Genomic DNA, 15,833 nt, shown 5'->3' with positions numbered 1-15,833 from the left:
GCAGGCAAGGCTAGTGTCACCAACTCTCCCACGGAGAAAGGGGTGCGGGGGCAGGAAGGGGCTGCGAGAGGCCACTCAGCAGGGGCGTGGCAGATTGGGATTACGGCTCAGGGCCCTGCCTCTCTGCCTCTGAGACCCTAGCCTGGAGCCTCGTCTCCTGGGCTCCTGGGCTGGTGGCCCTGCCTCGGACGACAGTGCTCCCTCCAATCTCCCTCTCCATGCAGCCAGTGTGCTTGGAACCCTCTGTCCCCCACCGTCCCCTCATCCTCGAGGTCAAACGCAGGCCGTGGGCCCCTCAATGTGCCAGCCCAGGCTTCAGAGCCAGAGCCCGTCGGAGCCCGGCTCGACCGCCTACTCTGCGGCCATGGGGCGATCTGACAGCTCTTTGGGCCTTGCCACCCTCCTCTGCAAAATGGGGCTCAGATACCTTTCCTCACCTCTGCTAGATCTGTCATCGATTCCACAAACATCAGCGGAGGGTCTAGGGAGCCCCAGCGCCTGTGTGGGCATCTGGGGGGAGGCCGGAGACCCAGCCTCGGTCCCAGAGGAGACCCAGGGCCCGGTCCCGGGGCTCTGCACAGTCTGAAGTGAGTGACAAGGTCACAGCACAAACAGAGCCAACCGACAGCAGAGGGTCTGAGTCCTCAGTCTCCTAGCAGAGGACGGGCCCAAGTACGAATCCGACATTCATTCGTCCGTGCATGCGTTCACTCCACAAGGAGCACCCACTCCGCGCCAATTGCCGTGCTGGGCAGGGCCCACATCGTGCGCACGCCCGTCGCCCGTCACCCGTCACCACCCTGATGAGCAGATCGGCTCCAGGTGCCGCCTCTCGGGAGCACCCCCCTTTCAGCGCTGTCCACTCCCCATCTCACTTGTCAGGTTTTCCAGGAAGCAGGAGCCTGAGACGGCACTTGTTGGCCGAGTGGATCTCCTCCTCCTTCACCCGCATTAGCCTCTGCAGGGCCAGGCACCAGTCTTGAGCCACGGTCATGTTCAGGTTCTAGGGTTGAGGAGGCCAGTGAGGTCACCACACAGCCAGCCGGCTCCCCAAAAGCCACACGGGACCCTGCAGCATTCAGGGTGCCCAGAGGGACAGGAGCCGGGAGGTCCGAGAGCTCGACAGGGGCCACCCGCTCAGCCATAGCGGGTGACCGGCTCCCCGCTGCAGACCCCGAGTAAGCTCCCCCAGCCCTGGGTTCAGACCCCACCTGGCACCCCTCCTTTGAGAGGGACACAACCTCCCAGCCGGCTTCTTCTCCAGCCCGGGCTGAGGTCCAGGAAGGGGCTGCAGGATGTACTAGTCATCGTGCAGAGAAGAAAAACATCACCATGCAGCCAGCCCCCACTCAATCCGAATCAGAACCTCCGCCCAAACCAGAGGCCGCACACCAGACCTCCAGGGAGCCACGGGGAGCTTTGGCCACTCGTGCTGCCTGTGGGAATTCAGAAGCCGGGAGCATGCCTGGGGCCTGGGCTAAGACAGGAGCCCTCTCCCACTTTGCCTGCCGAGTCTGGGCGCTGCCCGGAGCCCAACAAAGCCGGGCCAGTGCTGTGTACCTGGTAGGTGCCGTGCAGCGTGCTGATGAGGAAGGTTATCTGCTCTACGACAGCCAGGTCCTTCTGCAGATCCTGCAGCTCCTGGAAGAGGCGCGGGGGGCCGAAATACACCTTATCTGGACGGAGAAGAGACCCAACTCAACTTCAGGGGTGGAGAAGGGGCCAACCAGGACCCAAGCGTCCACTCACTGCACAGGAGAAGACCTGTCGCCCCGGAGATATGGCGCTAGAGACACAGAAGGAAGCATTACCAGGCTCTGGCCCCGGTGGAGCCCCTAGGCTACTAGGGGGACAGATGTCACCACAGGTGGTTTAGCACCTAGGGTCCGGGCCACACTCAAAGGGTCACAGGAGGCCAGAAGATCGAGACCCAACCATGCCTGCAGGCGGTGAGGAACCTTCACGGGGCTGGGGATGCGACGGGCACGGCCAGAAAGGAGAACGGCATGTACAAAGGCACTGTGGCTGGAGGAAACCCAGAAAGGGCAAGTTGTTCAAAGATGTGCCGGGGACCTACTGTGTGCCAGATTCTCTTGCAGGTGTTGGTGACATAGCTGCAAAGCAGACAGATAGGGTCCCTGCTCTCGTGGAGCTTATGAACCAAGTGATGGGGGACAGGGGCAGCAGCCAATTAACAGCAATTAAGAACAATGATGGAAGGCACTAGGGAGAAAGACATCAGGGCGCTGGGACAGTGAGGGTGTCCAGACCTCTGGTGATCACAGACACGTAGTAAGTACTGGGGCCACGTGGGGAAATCCGTGAACGCGGAGACAGGGAATGTGGGCTGTAGCCTCTAGGCCATGGTTCCTCAAGCTGAGGTCTTATGGAATCCCAGGGGAGGGCTTATCTGGGGGTTTAGATGACTATCTAGAAAACAGATGCACATCCATGGGGCGCCTGGGTGGCTCAGTCAGTTAAGCGCCCGGCTCTTGCTTTCGGCCCAGGTCACGATCTCACAGTTCGTGGGTTCGAGCCCCGCATCAGGCTCTGCGCTGACAGCATGGGGCCTGCTCGCTCGCTCTCTCTCTCTCCCACTCTCTCTCAAAATCAATAAATAAACACATTTTTAAAAATTTAAAAAAAAAAAAAAGACCAGATCCACATCCTGAGTCACCCGGACACCGTGACTTTCAAGCCGCGTTTTGCTGCGTGGGGTCAGGGCTCCTGTGGACTCTGGTAGTGAGTGGTCAGGCAGGGACGGAGCAGAAGCGAGGTGTGCAGGGGAGGGAGGTAACGCGCTCATGCCAAAAGAGAGGCAAGAACAGACTCGCCAGCGGCCCGGACGGGTGAGCCGGTGGGGAGTGCGGGTCACCGTTCACTTGCCCTGTGGTGCGTGCAGGTGTGGACAAACCCAAAAGAACCTGGCCCAGAAGAGGGCCACGCCCACGGCGTGAGCGATTTGGTTCCAGCAAAACAACATCATCCATCACGTTCACGCTGTTAATTTGAATTTCATTGTTTTGAGGCTTCATTTTTATTCCATTTGTGATTTTGTTTTGGCTTTATGGTTGTTCAAGGGACATACGAGCACAAGGAGCTTATTAGAGCTAGCCTTATATGTGCACCTATTTGAATAGCAACGTAATAAAAGAAAATCAGTCGAGGCCGATGAGGCTTCAGCAAGAATTCTCCGCTCCCCCCCCCCCCTTCAGGGAGTCTGGCCGTGGATGACTCTAGTTTGAGAAATGTGGCCACGGACAAAACAGCCACCGAAGGGGGGGGCCCCAGAGCAGGAGCGGTAAGGTGGAGTCAAGCTGGGGTAAAGGCACCTCAGAGGAAGACAAATGGGGCCGATGAGCCCCTCGCCGGGGGCTTCTGTGAACCACGAAACAGCCTTCCTGCTCACAAAACCCAGGGGAAGAGGCACAAATCTGGGAGCAGGCGCGACTCTGCAGCCCAGCCCTCCTAGGGCAAGAGTGTATGATGCAATCACGCCCTCAAAGTTTCCAGAATTGCTGGCAGCCCAGTGAGGCCACCTCCAGGGTCAGGCGCGGGACAGAGTCGGGCCGAGCAGCCTCCTGCCTGTGGAAGGTGCCTCAGGCACAGCTCCTCTCTGCCAGCCCTGCAGCGAGGCCCCCTTCACTCATTCGACAAACATCCCTTAACCCCCATCGCACACCAGGCTCTGGGGCGAGGGCTGCAGCAGAACCGTCACCTGTGATGGTGACCATAAAACCAGGCCCCGAGAGGGGCGCCTGGGCGGCTCAGTCGGCTCTGGTCATCATCTCACAGTTTGTGAGTTCAAGCCCCGCGTCAGGCTCTGTGCTGACAGCTCGGAGCCTGGAGCCCGCTTCGGACTCTGTCTCCCTCTCTCTCTGTTCCTCCCCACTCGCTCTCTCTCTCTCTCTCTCTCAAAAACAAATAAACATTTTAAAAAATTTAAAAAAAAATTAACAGGCCCTGGGAGCAAGGGACAGGGGGGCCTGCCCATCCGAGGGAATCAGAAAAGGCTTCTCTGCAGAGGTGCTATCTGAGCTAAGAGGAGGAAGGGCAGACTAAGCCAAAATAGAACAGCAGAAGATTCTGCAGGCAGAGCCTGGGAGAAGGCCCTGTGGCCGGAGGGGTCTCTGCCCCTCAGGAACCCAGAGGCCCGGTGTGGCCGGCCCAGGGAGGGCGGGGTGGACAGCCGCCCAAAGGAGGGGTGCACGGAGCCCGCGAGGACCTGGGACTTTACCCTGAGAGCAATGACAAGCCACGGGTGGGTTGGGAGCAGAGGGGGACACACACAGATCGGATCTGCATTGCAAGAGCCAGCTCCGGGGGTGGGTGGAGGACGGACAGGAAGGGTACAGAGGTGCAGGGAGGGACGGCAGCCACCATGGAGACGGCTGGGGGCGCGGGGCTGGGAGGCTGCCGGCCACACTCTGCATTCTCGATCTCCTTGGGCCCTGAGCCTGTCCCTGAGGATGTAGGGGCCTCAGTGAGTGTCGCCTGGGCCCTTCCCCACACAGAGGGGCAAACTGAGGCACAGAGAGGAGGGACAGCCGCCGAGGTCCCGGAGGAGGCAGGCAGTGGCCGGGTAGTGGTAGAAGTCCCGCCGGGCACGGCGCACGAGTACTCGAATGGGCACAGACGTGCTGGAGGGGGTAGGGGCGGGGCGGGCGGGGGCGGGGCGGGCGTGCCATCCCTCGCGGGGCAGGACGTGCCTGCAGAATGCGCGTGCACAGGTGGGTCGTGGGTATGCAGCGTGCAAAGCAGCAAGGGCCTCTTGGCCGAGTGGCCCGTCGTTCTGGGGTCCCCAGACAGGGCCCCCAGGCCTGGGCGGCAGCGGGGCGGGTACTCACTCTGGGCCTGGCCTGCGGCAGAGGCCTTCTTGGTGCCAGCGTGCTGGATGAGCACGTTGTCCTTGTCGTAGGAGCCGCCATCCTGGCCCACCTCCACCACCTGCACCTGGGGCAGAGCTGTGTTCCACTTGACCACGTACTTGGGCCCCAGGGGCACCAGGCTGCTGATCTCCAACTGGCCCCTGCCGGGACACAGAGGAAGCCCTGCAGGGCCCGCGGCACCCCAGGCCCAGGGCCAGCCCAGGGCACAGCAGCTCAGCCAGGCACCTCGCAACAAGCGTAAGACCTCAGGCCAGAACCAAGCGAGGCAGAGCAGGGACCCGCCGATGAGGCCAAAGCACCGGGGTGCCCAGGCCCCAGCCCAGATCCAGAATCACATGCCCCGAGGCCCCGAGCCCCCAAACCCCTACCTGTGGTTGGCAGGCCTGAGGAAAAAGACAAGACAGAAGGGAAGGTCATTACCGTTAGTGAGTGACTTCTAGGGGACTGAGACAGCGGGGCCGGGTGTGGGCATCGGGGGTCACGGGGGGGGGGGCCTTCTCCCTGAGCTGGGCACCAGCCTCTAGTCACCCGTGATTGCCACAGCAGCCCTGCTGGAAGCTTGTATTATTCCAGACAAGGACACTGACGCTCAGAGAGGTCATGTGGCTCACGCCGAATCCCCCCCACACGCTCCCTGCCACAGTGGGCCACCAGCATCCCCATCACAGCTCATAGCAGGCTAGTCCCTGAGCCACAGGAGGGCAGGGCAGGTGTTCATCAGCTATGGTGCCTTAAAAATCACAGGGCTTGAGTGAGTGAGGGAGAGCGGGAGGGAGGGAATGCATGAGGCAGCCGTAAGCACCCCCCACACTGATCTAGAACAGAAGCTTCTCTGTCCAAGTCCGCTCTCCTCCAGACCCGTGAACTGGCATAGAGCGAGGACCCAGGAAGTATCTGATGGATTAACGGATGGATGGATGGGTGGCTGGAGGGTGATGGGAGGGCCAGGACAGCCCCACTTGCTGCCGTTCCAGGGCACGTGAGCCCCAAGCATGGGGACCGTCCCCAAATCCGCTCCGTGGCCATGCCTGCACCAGGTACAGAGCCTACGTGAGTCCCCTCAGGCGTCCCCCACCCCACGTGCGCTCCAGCGGGCGGGCAATAAGAGAGTGAGGCCGGGATTCACATTGGAGTACAGGCGATTGCCCTCTGGACCTCAGTCATCGTTGCCATGCTGGTGTTGCCCTGATGTTGGTCAAAGTGTTATAAAATACTGAGAGCAAAGAGCCTCCTCTGCTTGAGTGGATAAGAGTCACAGCTGGACGGGTCACACAGCTGGAGCTCACTCCGTCACAATCCCTGACACGTACAGGGCCAAGCAGGGGTCACAAGTGAGTAAAGTGGGCCAGGTGGGGAGTCCTCCCCAGGAGGGGGGCCACACGGCTCAGCTCCAGGCCCCAGTGGCCCGGGCAGTGTAGGCCCAGAATGCTGGAGCCTCAAATTTTCCAGAGAAGTCAAATGTCTCAGTCTTTGTGCGAACTCCCGGTGGGAGCCTAATAAGAGATTTCTGGAGGTCTAACGCAACCCACGGGGCACAATCGCCCTCACCCTGTCCAGGCTCTGATTCTTTCCGGCACAGTCTGGAAGCCCCGCTCTGGGCATTTCCACCACCTCTGACTCAGAACGAGGCAGCCAGGCTCTGTAGGGGAGACAATGCCCTGGGCAGCAGGGGGCGGGGGCCGGAGGGGGGGGGGGATTTCTTGAATTGCAACGTGGCTGAAACTCAGGAGGCTGTTCAGTTACCAACAGCAGAGTTCCAGAAGAGACCAGTCCGTACAAATGGACAGCTGTTGGCCCAAGGGCCAGGGGTTGGCCCAGATGACCCCTCCATACGCTCTCCAGCTCCGGGGACCGGGGACAGAGCAGGCCGAGAGGGCTGGGAGAGGAAGCTGGAATGTCTGAGACCTAAGCCGAGCCCAGAGGGCACCCCATCACAGACAGGCCGGTCCGGGAACTGGGACACAGCAGGAGGGGGTCCCTAAGAGTGGCCACAGCCCAGACCCACTTACTTGAAGTTGATGTTGGCACAGACCAGCATGTCATTGAGTAGGAACACCCTACGCTCCTTGGACTTGATCAGCTGCCCACGGTCACCGTACACGGTCTCTGTCAGCGTCTCACATAGGAGCAGCTGCCGCTGACCCGAGGTCAGTAGCTGCGGGAGGGGGACAGAGCAAAGTCAACACCCACAACACACACCGGCTGTGACAGGGATGCCAATGCACCAGCGGGCCAGGGTCCCCTCGCTGTGCACGAAGGGGACCGGGGTGGGGGGCACCGGGGAGGAGGCCAGGGTCCCCTCACTGTGCACGAAGGGGACCGGGGCGGGGGGCGCCGGGGAGGAGGCCAGGGTCCCCTCGCTGTGCACGAAGGGGACTGGGGCGGGGGGCACCGGGGAGGAGGCCAGGGTCCCCTCGCTGTGCACGAAGGGGACCAGGGCGGGGGGCACCGGGGAGGAGGCCAGGGGACCACACGCTGGGTTCTCTGACCGCCCGCCTTGCCCACAGCCAGCACCCCTTCTCGGGGGTGACCGGTCCTGGCAGCCCCCGCCCCGTGAGGAGGTGTGGCCTCCCTCAGGGAAGACTCCCAGCCTGGAAGAGGTCTCAGCCCTGCACCCTGAACCGAACGGCCTGGACCAGCTTTGCCTCACAAGGGGGTTGGCACAGATCTGTCGTCCAACGAGGCGACCCTCCGAGGAGGCCGGAGATCTTCGAGCCTCAAGCACCTCAGCAGGCCTTTGCCAATCTCAGGCTGGGCACCAAGAACCCCCTGCCCGCACCGGGACCACCGTCCTACCCAGGGACCCACCGGGAAAACATCTTTTTACTGACAAGGATTTTTTTTTTTTTCCCCAGAGAGAAGGAGAGTATTCAGCAAAATTCATCCCCAAAACCCATGACTCCGATGACAAGAGTCATCCTCCCTTCCCTCCTCACCCCTGCTGGGAAAGGGCAGATCACCCAAAGCCTCCCCGCCCCCCCGGAGAGAACAGCCTGTCATTCTCCACAGAAACATGTTTTCCGATCAACGCCAAAGCCTGAACGGCACCAATGCCCTTTGCGTGTTGGGCGCTGCACGTGGCCCTAAGTCTCCCACTTCCTGTTTCACGGGCTCCGCAGCCCCTGAGGCCATCCCCGTCCCCAAAGGAGGAAGCCATCCCCAGCCTGGGCAGCGCTGGGTGCGACAGTGGGGAGGCCCCACCGCTCGTAACACAAAAGGGACTCAGGGGTCCCTCGGGAGTCCCCGCGTAACGGCTAAGGCTGGGCTCCCCTGTGTCACTACCTCCTCCATCAAGCTGCCGCCAGCACATGGAAACAAGACTGGAAGCCCGAGGACAGCAGGCCCCCCAGAAGGTTGCCAAGAGTGCCACGACCCGAACCTTGGAAGGAAAGTCCCCTGGGCTTCTGGCCACCACGCCCCTGCCCCTCAGGCAGATGAAAAGAAAAAGAGAAGAGCGGATGTTGCACAAACCCCCCTCCGGAGGGTCCTGAGCAGGCACATTTTGAAATAGCCGGCAGGGTTCCGTTTGGGGCGCGCCCAGTTTCAATTCCGCTTTTCCCCAGGGGATGGATGGCAAGAGGAAAATCACCGGACTGGTCTCAGAACTGGCTGAGATTGTCCAAGGTGGGGCGGGGGTGGGGGGGTCCCTAGCTCGAGGCAGGCGCAGTGCGTGGCCACCACACCGCCACCACATCCCACACGTCTCAAAAATGCCCCCACTTGACAGGTAGAGAAACTGAGGCTCAGAGCCTTCTGTTCCTTGTCCAACACCAAACAGGTCTTCCCGACCTCCAGCCAGTGACCCTGGCTCCTTACTGCCTGGGTCCCATCGGGGACAGAGCTGAAGAGAACAGTGATGCTGAAAAGAGGGATTTCCTCCTGCCCAGCCAGCTCTCCTCGCACCCCCCACCCCCCCACAGGTGCACAGGCGTGCGAGCAAGAGAAACCCCTTGGTTACAGACAAGGGGGCCAAAGGAGGGGACAGGAGAAGACCCCTCCCAAGTGCAGAGCAGGTGCCAGGGCTGGCCTGAAGCCTGTTTTTCAAGAGACATCCTGAAACAGAAAGCTGGTGTGGGGCAGGCTAGGGAGGCCTGCCTGGAGGCGGGGACAGACTGGGGACTGCGGGGGCAGCCACTACTCAGGTGACCTTCCCGGCAGGAAGGCGGGCCAATGTGCCAGCTCTTCCAGCCCCTCAAGCAGACCTACAAGTCTGGACTTTCTGGGACATCCTTCCATTTTTGAATGATGGCAACCGATTCCACCTTCTTGAAAATACCATGTGGGCCTAAAAGCATGCGTATGGCCTGAATGTGGCCTGAGAAGGGAGAGTCTTAAGAGGTGGGACCTCTGATGCCTAGAACCGCAAGGAACCCCACAGGCTACCTCGCCCGGGTTTCCAGGCTCATGGTGAAGATCAAAGGCGACAGTGTAAGTTAGTATCATATACTGGGAAGGGCAGTCCGCCTGGAAAGGGCTGTTGGCCATCTGGCAAGAATTCCTGTGCTCTCAGAAAGTTCCACCCCATGTGGCTGAAATCTCACTGGCCTTAGTCACTAGCCTTACTTCCGCTTTCGGGACCCACAGAGCCAGGAGGCTCCCAGTCCTGCCCCAAAAGACCTGAACACCTCCTGTGATGACCTCATACAATGTCTCCGCCCCAAAGAACAGCCACTGTCCTTGCCTATGTCCCCTGATGTGGGGGTCACCCCACTCTGAGCCATCCCCACCAACCTCTGCCCTCCAGTGGGAGAAAGAAGGTGGGGCCCAGGGGGCAGGGCCCTCAGATCTAGGTGCGGCTTTGAGCCGCTCATGTCACGCGCACCAACAGGTGACTCTAGGGGACTCCAGTTTTTTGTGCTGGCTTTTCGTGTCGAAAACAAGGTTCTCTACAGACTCGTTTGAAAGTTTTCCAAGGTTTTGGGGGGTTTTTTGTTTTGTTGTTTTTACTAGAATGTTCCTGAGTTACAGTCCCAAACCATGGCCTGAATTTCTCATCTTTCTTCTTTAAAAATAACACCAGGGGCGGAGCGCCTGGGTGGCTCAGTCGGTTGAGTGTCCCGCTTTGGCTCAGGTCATGATCTCACGATACGTGGGTTCGAGCCCTGGTCAGGCTCTGTGCTGACAGCTCGGAGCCTGGAGCCTGCTTCGGATTCTGTGTCTCCTTGTCTCTCTGCCCCTCTCCTGCTCACACTCTGTCTCTCTCTCTCTCTCTCTAAAATAAATGAACATTAAAAAAAATTTTTTTTTTTAATAATAACACTAGGAGCGCCTGGCTGGCTCAATTGGTTAAGTGTCCAACTCTTGATTTCGGCTCAGCTCACTATTCCAGGGTTGTAGGATCAAGCCTGATGTCCCTGCTTGGGATTCTTTTTCTTTCCCTCTCTCTCTCTCTCTCTCTCTCTCTTTCTCTCAATCTCTCTCTCTCTGCCCCTCCTCCCCCTCTCTCAAAAAATAAACATATAAATAAATAAATTAATTAATAAATAAAGAAAACACTAATAATGACAACAGCCACCTTGTATTAAGAACTCTGGGTCTGCTGCTTTGCCGACGCCTCCGTTTGCCTCACGGCAGCCCTGGGGTCAGGCCCCACGGAGTTCTCCTCGTTTCAGAGGGGGCAAGCGAGGTTCAGAGAGGTTGGGTGACTCCCCTGAGGCCACACAGTGAGCACCACTGGCGAGGTCTGGATTCAAACCCAGACTCTTGACTCCAGAGCCTACTTGTGTCAAGCACGATGCCAGACTCTCATTTCTGGTGTCTTTCCTGGCAATGACACTGGTGGACAAAATCGGCTTTTACCCTAAAATAACGTGAATGGTAATGAATGGGGAGGAGGCGGTCAAGACCCCAATCCTCGGGGTTAGGTCTGCGGGGCTCAGAGGGGAGCCAGGAATCCCTCCCTCGGAGAACACTGCCATCTAGTGGGTGGCCGAGGGGAGGAGGCAGAGTGACAGGTGATAGAGGCTGCAGAGCAGGTAAAGGCGAGAAGGTGGGGGGGGGAGGGGGGACCCTGGCAGTCACCTTGTTGAGGCTGCTGCGGTCACTGACGCTCTTGGTCAGCTGTTGGATCTCGGCCACCTGGTCGGCCAGCCGCTTCTGCTCGTTGAGCTTCTCGGCCAGCGTCTCCAGCTCCGTGAGGGCGAGCTGCAGGGACAGCCTGTCCGGGTGGCCCCTGGGGGTGTTCTTCAGCATGTCCTGTCAGGACCCCGAGAGAGCCGGGAATGAGAACCGCACGCCGGCAGACCCTCCTCCCCTGGCCTGGGGTCAAGGCCTCGCCCTCCCACCTCCTGCAGAGACCCGATCTGAAGGTGCCCAGCTTTCGGCCAGGACGGATGGTACCGAACATGGAGTAAGGCCTCCAGAAATAGCTAATGAGCGGAAAAATAAAATAAATCTCTGGATCAATCCCTAATTCACTGATCAGCAGTTTCCTGAGATGAGAGCTCCCTCCTTCAGCTGGAAGCTCTGAGGACAGAGAAGAAAGTGCTGCAGCGGCCCTCGGCCTGGCGACCCCCCCCCCCCGCCCCTGCCAAGCCCGGTGGTGACGACTCACCCCAACTAAGGGCCCTGGGCGATCAGGGGAGGGGTTCCGAGCTCCGGGAGCCCTGCGTGGGGACCAACGCTCCCTCTGGAAGCCTGACGTGGCCAAAGCCAGCTGACTGAGCAACTCCCCACTGCCGGGACCCCTCGGGCCCCGGGAGGCCACAGGCTCTCACTCCCTTCTGGTCGCCTGGGCTCCTGCCCCCGCACCCTGCAGGTCCGTGGCAGCCCGAACCCCGCACGGTACCTGAAGCAGGAGGATGAACTGCGGGAACCTCTGGATGGGCTTCACCATCAGCCCGTAGAGCGTGACGCGGTCAGGGCTGCATACCTGCCGACGCTGTTGGAGAAGGGGCGGAACCATCCGCTGACCTCCCGCGGCCAGGGCCCAGCCGCAACCTGAAGCCCCACCCGAGCCAAGCCCGACGGAGGAGCACAGCCCCAACAGGGCCAGGTCCCCCCCCACAACGGACCCGCCCGTCACCTCGCCCATCCGAGAGAGGCCGCTGGCCTCCTGTTCCACCTGACAAAGCTCCAGATTCCCAGGCTGCTTACAGATCTGTCCACCTCGTCATCACCCTCCTCTTGGGGGGCAAGAGGGACCGATCCTCTCCCCCCAGGACGGGGGATGTCCCAAAGGAAAGGGCGGGTGGCATCCAGGCCAGAGCGATGATGCGACACCCGAAGCTGGGCCCCAGGGCCCTCTCCCTCCTGAGAAACCCGTGAGAGGGGCCCACCTTGAGGAACTCGAGGAAGGCAGGCTTGGTGAGACAGGCCTTCTTGATGATGGACATGGCATTGGTGAAGTTGTTCACATAGTCGCTGTAGACGTCTAGCACCATGGACTTGGAGAACTGGGATGGGCACGGGGGCAGGGAGGGAGGGTCACTGTGACGTGAGGGGAAGGGCGGGCGGCACCCCTGCCCTCGGTGCCAGGTACCCGGAGGCTCGCAACCAGCCCTGTGCTCAGGAGACCTGTCGCCCCACTGAGGGGACGAAACCAGGCTCCGAGGGGTGGAGAGATGCCCACGGTCCAGGGAGGGAGGGGCGGTGCTAAGGAGAGACCAGGGACCCTCCTCCTCTCCCAGCAGGGTGACCCGGGAAGGCGAGGGGAGAAGGGACAGAGGTGGGGGCAGCCACGATGCCCCTTTTTGCATTTCCTCACCACCCCCAGGAAGTAAAATGCCCTGGGCCTCCAGCCCCGAGGACAGCACTCCTGACCCCAGGTCCTTGTCCACACTGACCAGGATATCAGATCTATTGAATGCTGGGGTTTGCAAACCATATATATTCTTTCCTTTTAGCAGAACCCAATGATCTAAAACAGATCCACTGACTTGATGCAACCACCCCCCCAACAAATCTCTTTGGGGTTCACAGACTGCAGTTTGAAAAACCAAGAGTCCCCCCTCAGATGGGGGGCCTGAGCCCCGAGAGGGCCCTGGAGCTGGCCAAGGTTACAAAACTGAGCTGGGACCCAGCCGGGCCTCCTGGAGAGCAAGCCAGTGCACCTGCCCCTTGCCCTGTAGCATAGAGTCCTCTGGGGGCCAAGGCCATGGGATGCGAAAGCATCTCATATGGTGAGCAACCTGCGAGTACTCAGACCAGCCCGGTGAGCACCCTGCGGGTACTCGGACCAGCTGGGTGAGCACCCTGTGGGTACTCAGACCAGCCGCCCCAGCAGGGCCAGAACAGTGAGCTGGCTTCCCCAGCACCCTGCCCGCAGACATCTCCAAGGACCCACTAGAAGCTGTCATGTGCACCCCAGCTTGGGCCAGGCAGACTCAGGCCCTGCTTCCCCCCGACCCTGCCGGCTTGGACAGGTGACCAGGTGGAGGCAGGAGGCTGGCCCGGATGACTTCCGGGTCAGGGCTGCGGTGTTCACCTTGGTGGGGGCCGGGGAAAGAGAGTCTGGGATACCTACTGAAGCCACGAAGAGGTCCCCAATCTTCTCGGTGGAGTCCCACTCGGCCACCCGGGAGGACAGGGCTATCTGGAACATGGAGTGGCAGTGTAGGATCTCCTTCACGCGGAAGAACACCACCTGGCACTTGCGGGCGCTCAGCACCTTGGGTTCCATCTCCATCAGGGGGTTGCGGTAATCCTGCGGGGGGCGGGCAGCGGGGTGAGCACCCCAGGGCCAGGCCACAGCCCCTCCCACTCAGTTGCCCTGCCAATCAGAACTCAGCAGGCCATGTGTGGACCTTCCCGGAGGCAGGAGGCGGGAGGGTACGTATCCTTCACTCCTCACCTGTCCTTTGGGAAGGGTCTCCATGAATGTAACACTCCTGGCCCCTCTTTGCCCACCCACAACCCACCCCCGTGACTTAGGTATCAAGCTGCGCCGGGGGAAGAGGCCGCCTGCAAACAGCCCCGTGGAGGCAGGCCCCGAGGCCCAGGCCGGCCCTGGGCAGCTCTGCCCGTGACTGAGCCCGCGTGTCGAATGGAATGGTGGCGGCGATGCCCCCCTGGCAAGTCCCCTGACCCCCAGCCCTAGAGCCACACCCCCACCAGCCATCAGGAACACGGTGATATTGTCACCTCTCCCTGCCTGCCGCCCGGGCTGCCCCTGTGTGGCTCCGAACTCAGGAGGGGCAAGAGGACGGTGTCATCGACACCCCACGACCCCCAACAATTCCCTTCCCCACTGGCCTGTCTTGGAGTCACAGCACCCCCAGAGGAGTCACCCCTTCGGGAGTGCAGACGACAGACCGGGGCGGCAGGGTTACTCCAGTCACACGAGCACTGACAGAGCACGAGGGGGTGCATCCACTCCAGCCTCGGTGGGGGGGGGGGGGGGGCGCAGGATGATCCCCGATGATGGGAGACATGGCCCCTGGCCCGGGGCTCCCGGACTGGTGAGGAGAGCACGGTCCCTTCCAGGCACAGAAGGGCCCACACGCCCTCTGCTCTAGAGGGCACATCTCACTTCACAGACCCGCGACCCTGGTTCAGAAATGCAGTCTTCCTGCCAACTCCCAGGCATCAGGAACTCTTGCTGTCCCCATAAAAGCGCTGGCCTGTGGCCCCCTCCCCTTAAAACGGCCCATAACCTCCCCACAAACCCTCCTTACAAAGTGTCCCTCTGGGGTCCTCCCTGCCGTCTCCCCAGAGGCCCCCGGAGTCGTACCTGGAGTACCCGCTTCAAAGACTCCACGTAGCTGCCTTCACTCTGCACGATGGAGCCCAGGATGTGCCTCCGGACCACCTGCCCGGGCCGGAAAACACAGTCAGTGGCCACACCCACCACAGCACAGAGGGAGCACCCGATGTGTGCAGAGGCCCCGGGGGGCCGATAAGGAGTCCTGGTGCCAGAAGAGCTGAGGGGCTGCAGGACGGAAGGGACTCGTCCCTCCCAGAGCCCGCTCCTGGGACCGCCGGGGGCCCGCAGGCCAGCACTGCCCTCCAGAGCCCCGCCTACAGATGGGGGGTGTGGGGTGCTGGGCCCGAGGCCCCCGCCAGGCCGCCCCTCACGTACGTCCAGGGATAGGGAGTCACCACCCCTCCTCCAAGGGGTCAGGTGGCCTCCCACATCCTGGGACAAATGGGGGAGAAAATTCCTTCTCGGACGGAACAGAGATCTCAGCTCCCACCCCTGGTAGCTCCAACCCCTTACCCAACCCCCCTCCCGCAGACGGGATCCCTCCACCCCACCGGGTGAGCTCCACCGCAGGCCAAACAGTCCAGTGCCCCCCAGCCCCCCTCTCGCTGGCCCCTTCTCTCCTCGGCCCACATCAACACACCCGTCAGGTGCAGCCTGGCCGGCAAGAGGCTGGGAGCCCTCGCCTGGGTCCAGCAGCACAGAGGGGGCAGGTGCATAAGCAAACCCCGCTGCACAGTGGAATCACATGGGCGTCTTTAAAATACTGTCACCTAGCTGCCTCCCCAGACATTCCGACTGAGTCGGTATAGGGCACTACCTGGGTATGGGCGGGGCGGGGGGGGAGGGGGTGGTGAGAGCATCCCAGGTGATTCCACTGTGCCCCCACACGGCCCCGCCTGGGACCCAGGCCTGCCTATGGCCCGCACAGCCCCAGGGCCGCAGGATGGGCCAGGCCCGCTGTCCTTCAGGCCGCCCCACAGCCAGATGCACTGTCACGGCCACCGATCCCCGGGTGCCCAAGCCGTTCCCAGAGCAGAGTTCTCGACCACAGCACATTGGCACCGGGGGCCGGGTGACTCTTGTGTGTCGGGGACCGTCCTGTGCACTGTAGGACATTCAGCAGCATCCCTGGCCCCCGCCCACTAGATTCCAGGAGCACCTCCAGTTGTGACAACCACAAACGTCACCAGACACGGCCAAATGCCCCTGGAGGGTAAAATCACCTCGGCTGAGAGCCACTGGCCCAAAGTAACTCCTATTGCCTGACTGGGAAACACAAGAGGCTCCGGAGGAGAGAGACG

General features: G+C 61.2%; 1 protein-coding gene across 10 annotated transcripts in view; it reads right to left on the bottom strand.

Annotated features, from left to right (window-relative positions):
- ARHGEF10L (Rho guanine nucleotide exchange factor 10 like) overlaps window positions 1–15,833 on the bottom strand; it is a 144,160-nt gene that overhangs the window by 55,341 nt on the left and 72,986 nt on the right. For 6 of the 10 annotated variants that reach the window (XM_042993796.1, XM_042993798.1, XM_042993800.1 and 3 more), the window contains 10 exons: window positions 14,560–14,637; window positions 13,354–13,533; window positions 12,167–12,283; window positions 11,677–11,769; window positions 10,911–11,084; window positions 6,899–7,044; window positions 5,258–5,272; window positions 4,848–5,029; window positions 1,561–1,676; window positions 876–1,003 (listed from right to left, as the gene is read on the bottom strand). In XM_042993796.1, the coding sequence (XP_042849730.1) occupies window positions 876–1,003; window positions 1,561–1,676; window positions 4,848–5,029; window positions 5,258–5,272; window positions 6,899–7,044; window positions 10,911–11,084; window positions 11,677–11,769; window positions 12,167–12,283; window positions 13,354–13,533; window positions 14,560–14,637 (1,229 nt within the window). The remainder of the gene's footprint in view (window positions 1–875; window positions 1,004–1,560; window positions 1,677–4,847; window positions 5,030–5,257; window positions 5,273–6,898; window positions 7,045–10,910; window positions 11,085–11,676; window positions 11,770–12,166; window positions 12,284–13,353; window positions 13,534–14,559; window positions 14,638–15,833) is intronic. The other 4 variants (XM_042993797.1, XM_042993799.1, XM_042993802.1 and 1 more) reach the window with 1 other exon arrangement.

The sequence above is a fragment of the Panthera tigris genome, chromosome C1 (assembly GCF_018350195.1).
Source record: "Panthera tigris isolate Pti1 chromosome C1, P.tigris_Pti1_mat1.1, whole genome shotgun sequence".
NCBI lineage: Eukaryota > Metazoa > Chordata > Mammalia > Carnivora > Felidae > Panthera > Panthera tigris.
This window is presented reverse-complemented; position numbering and strand designations above follow the sequence as displayed.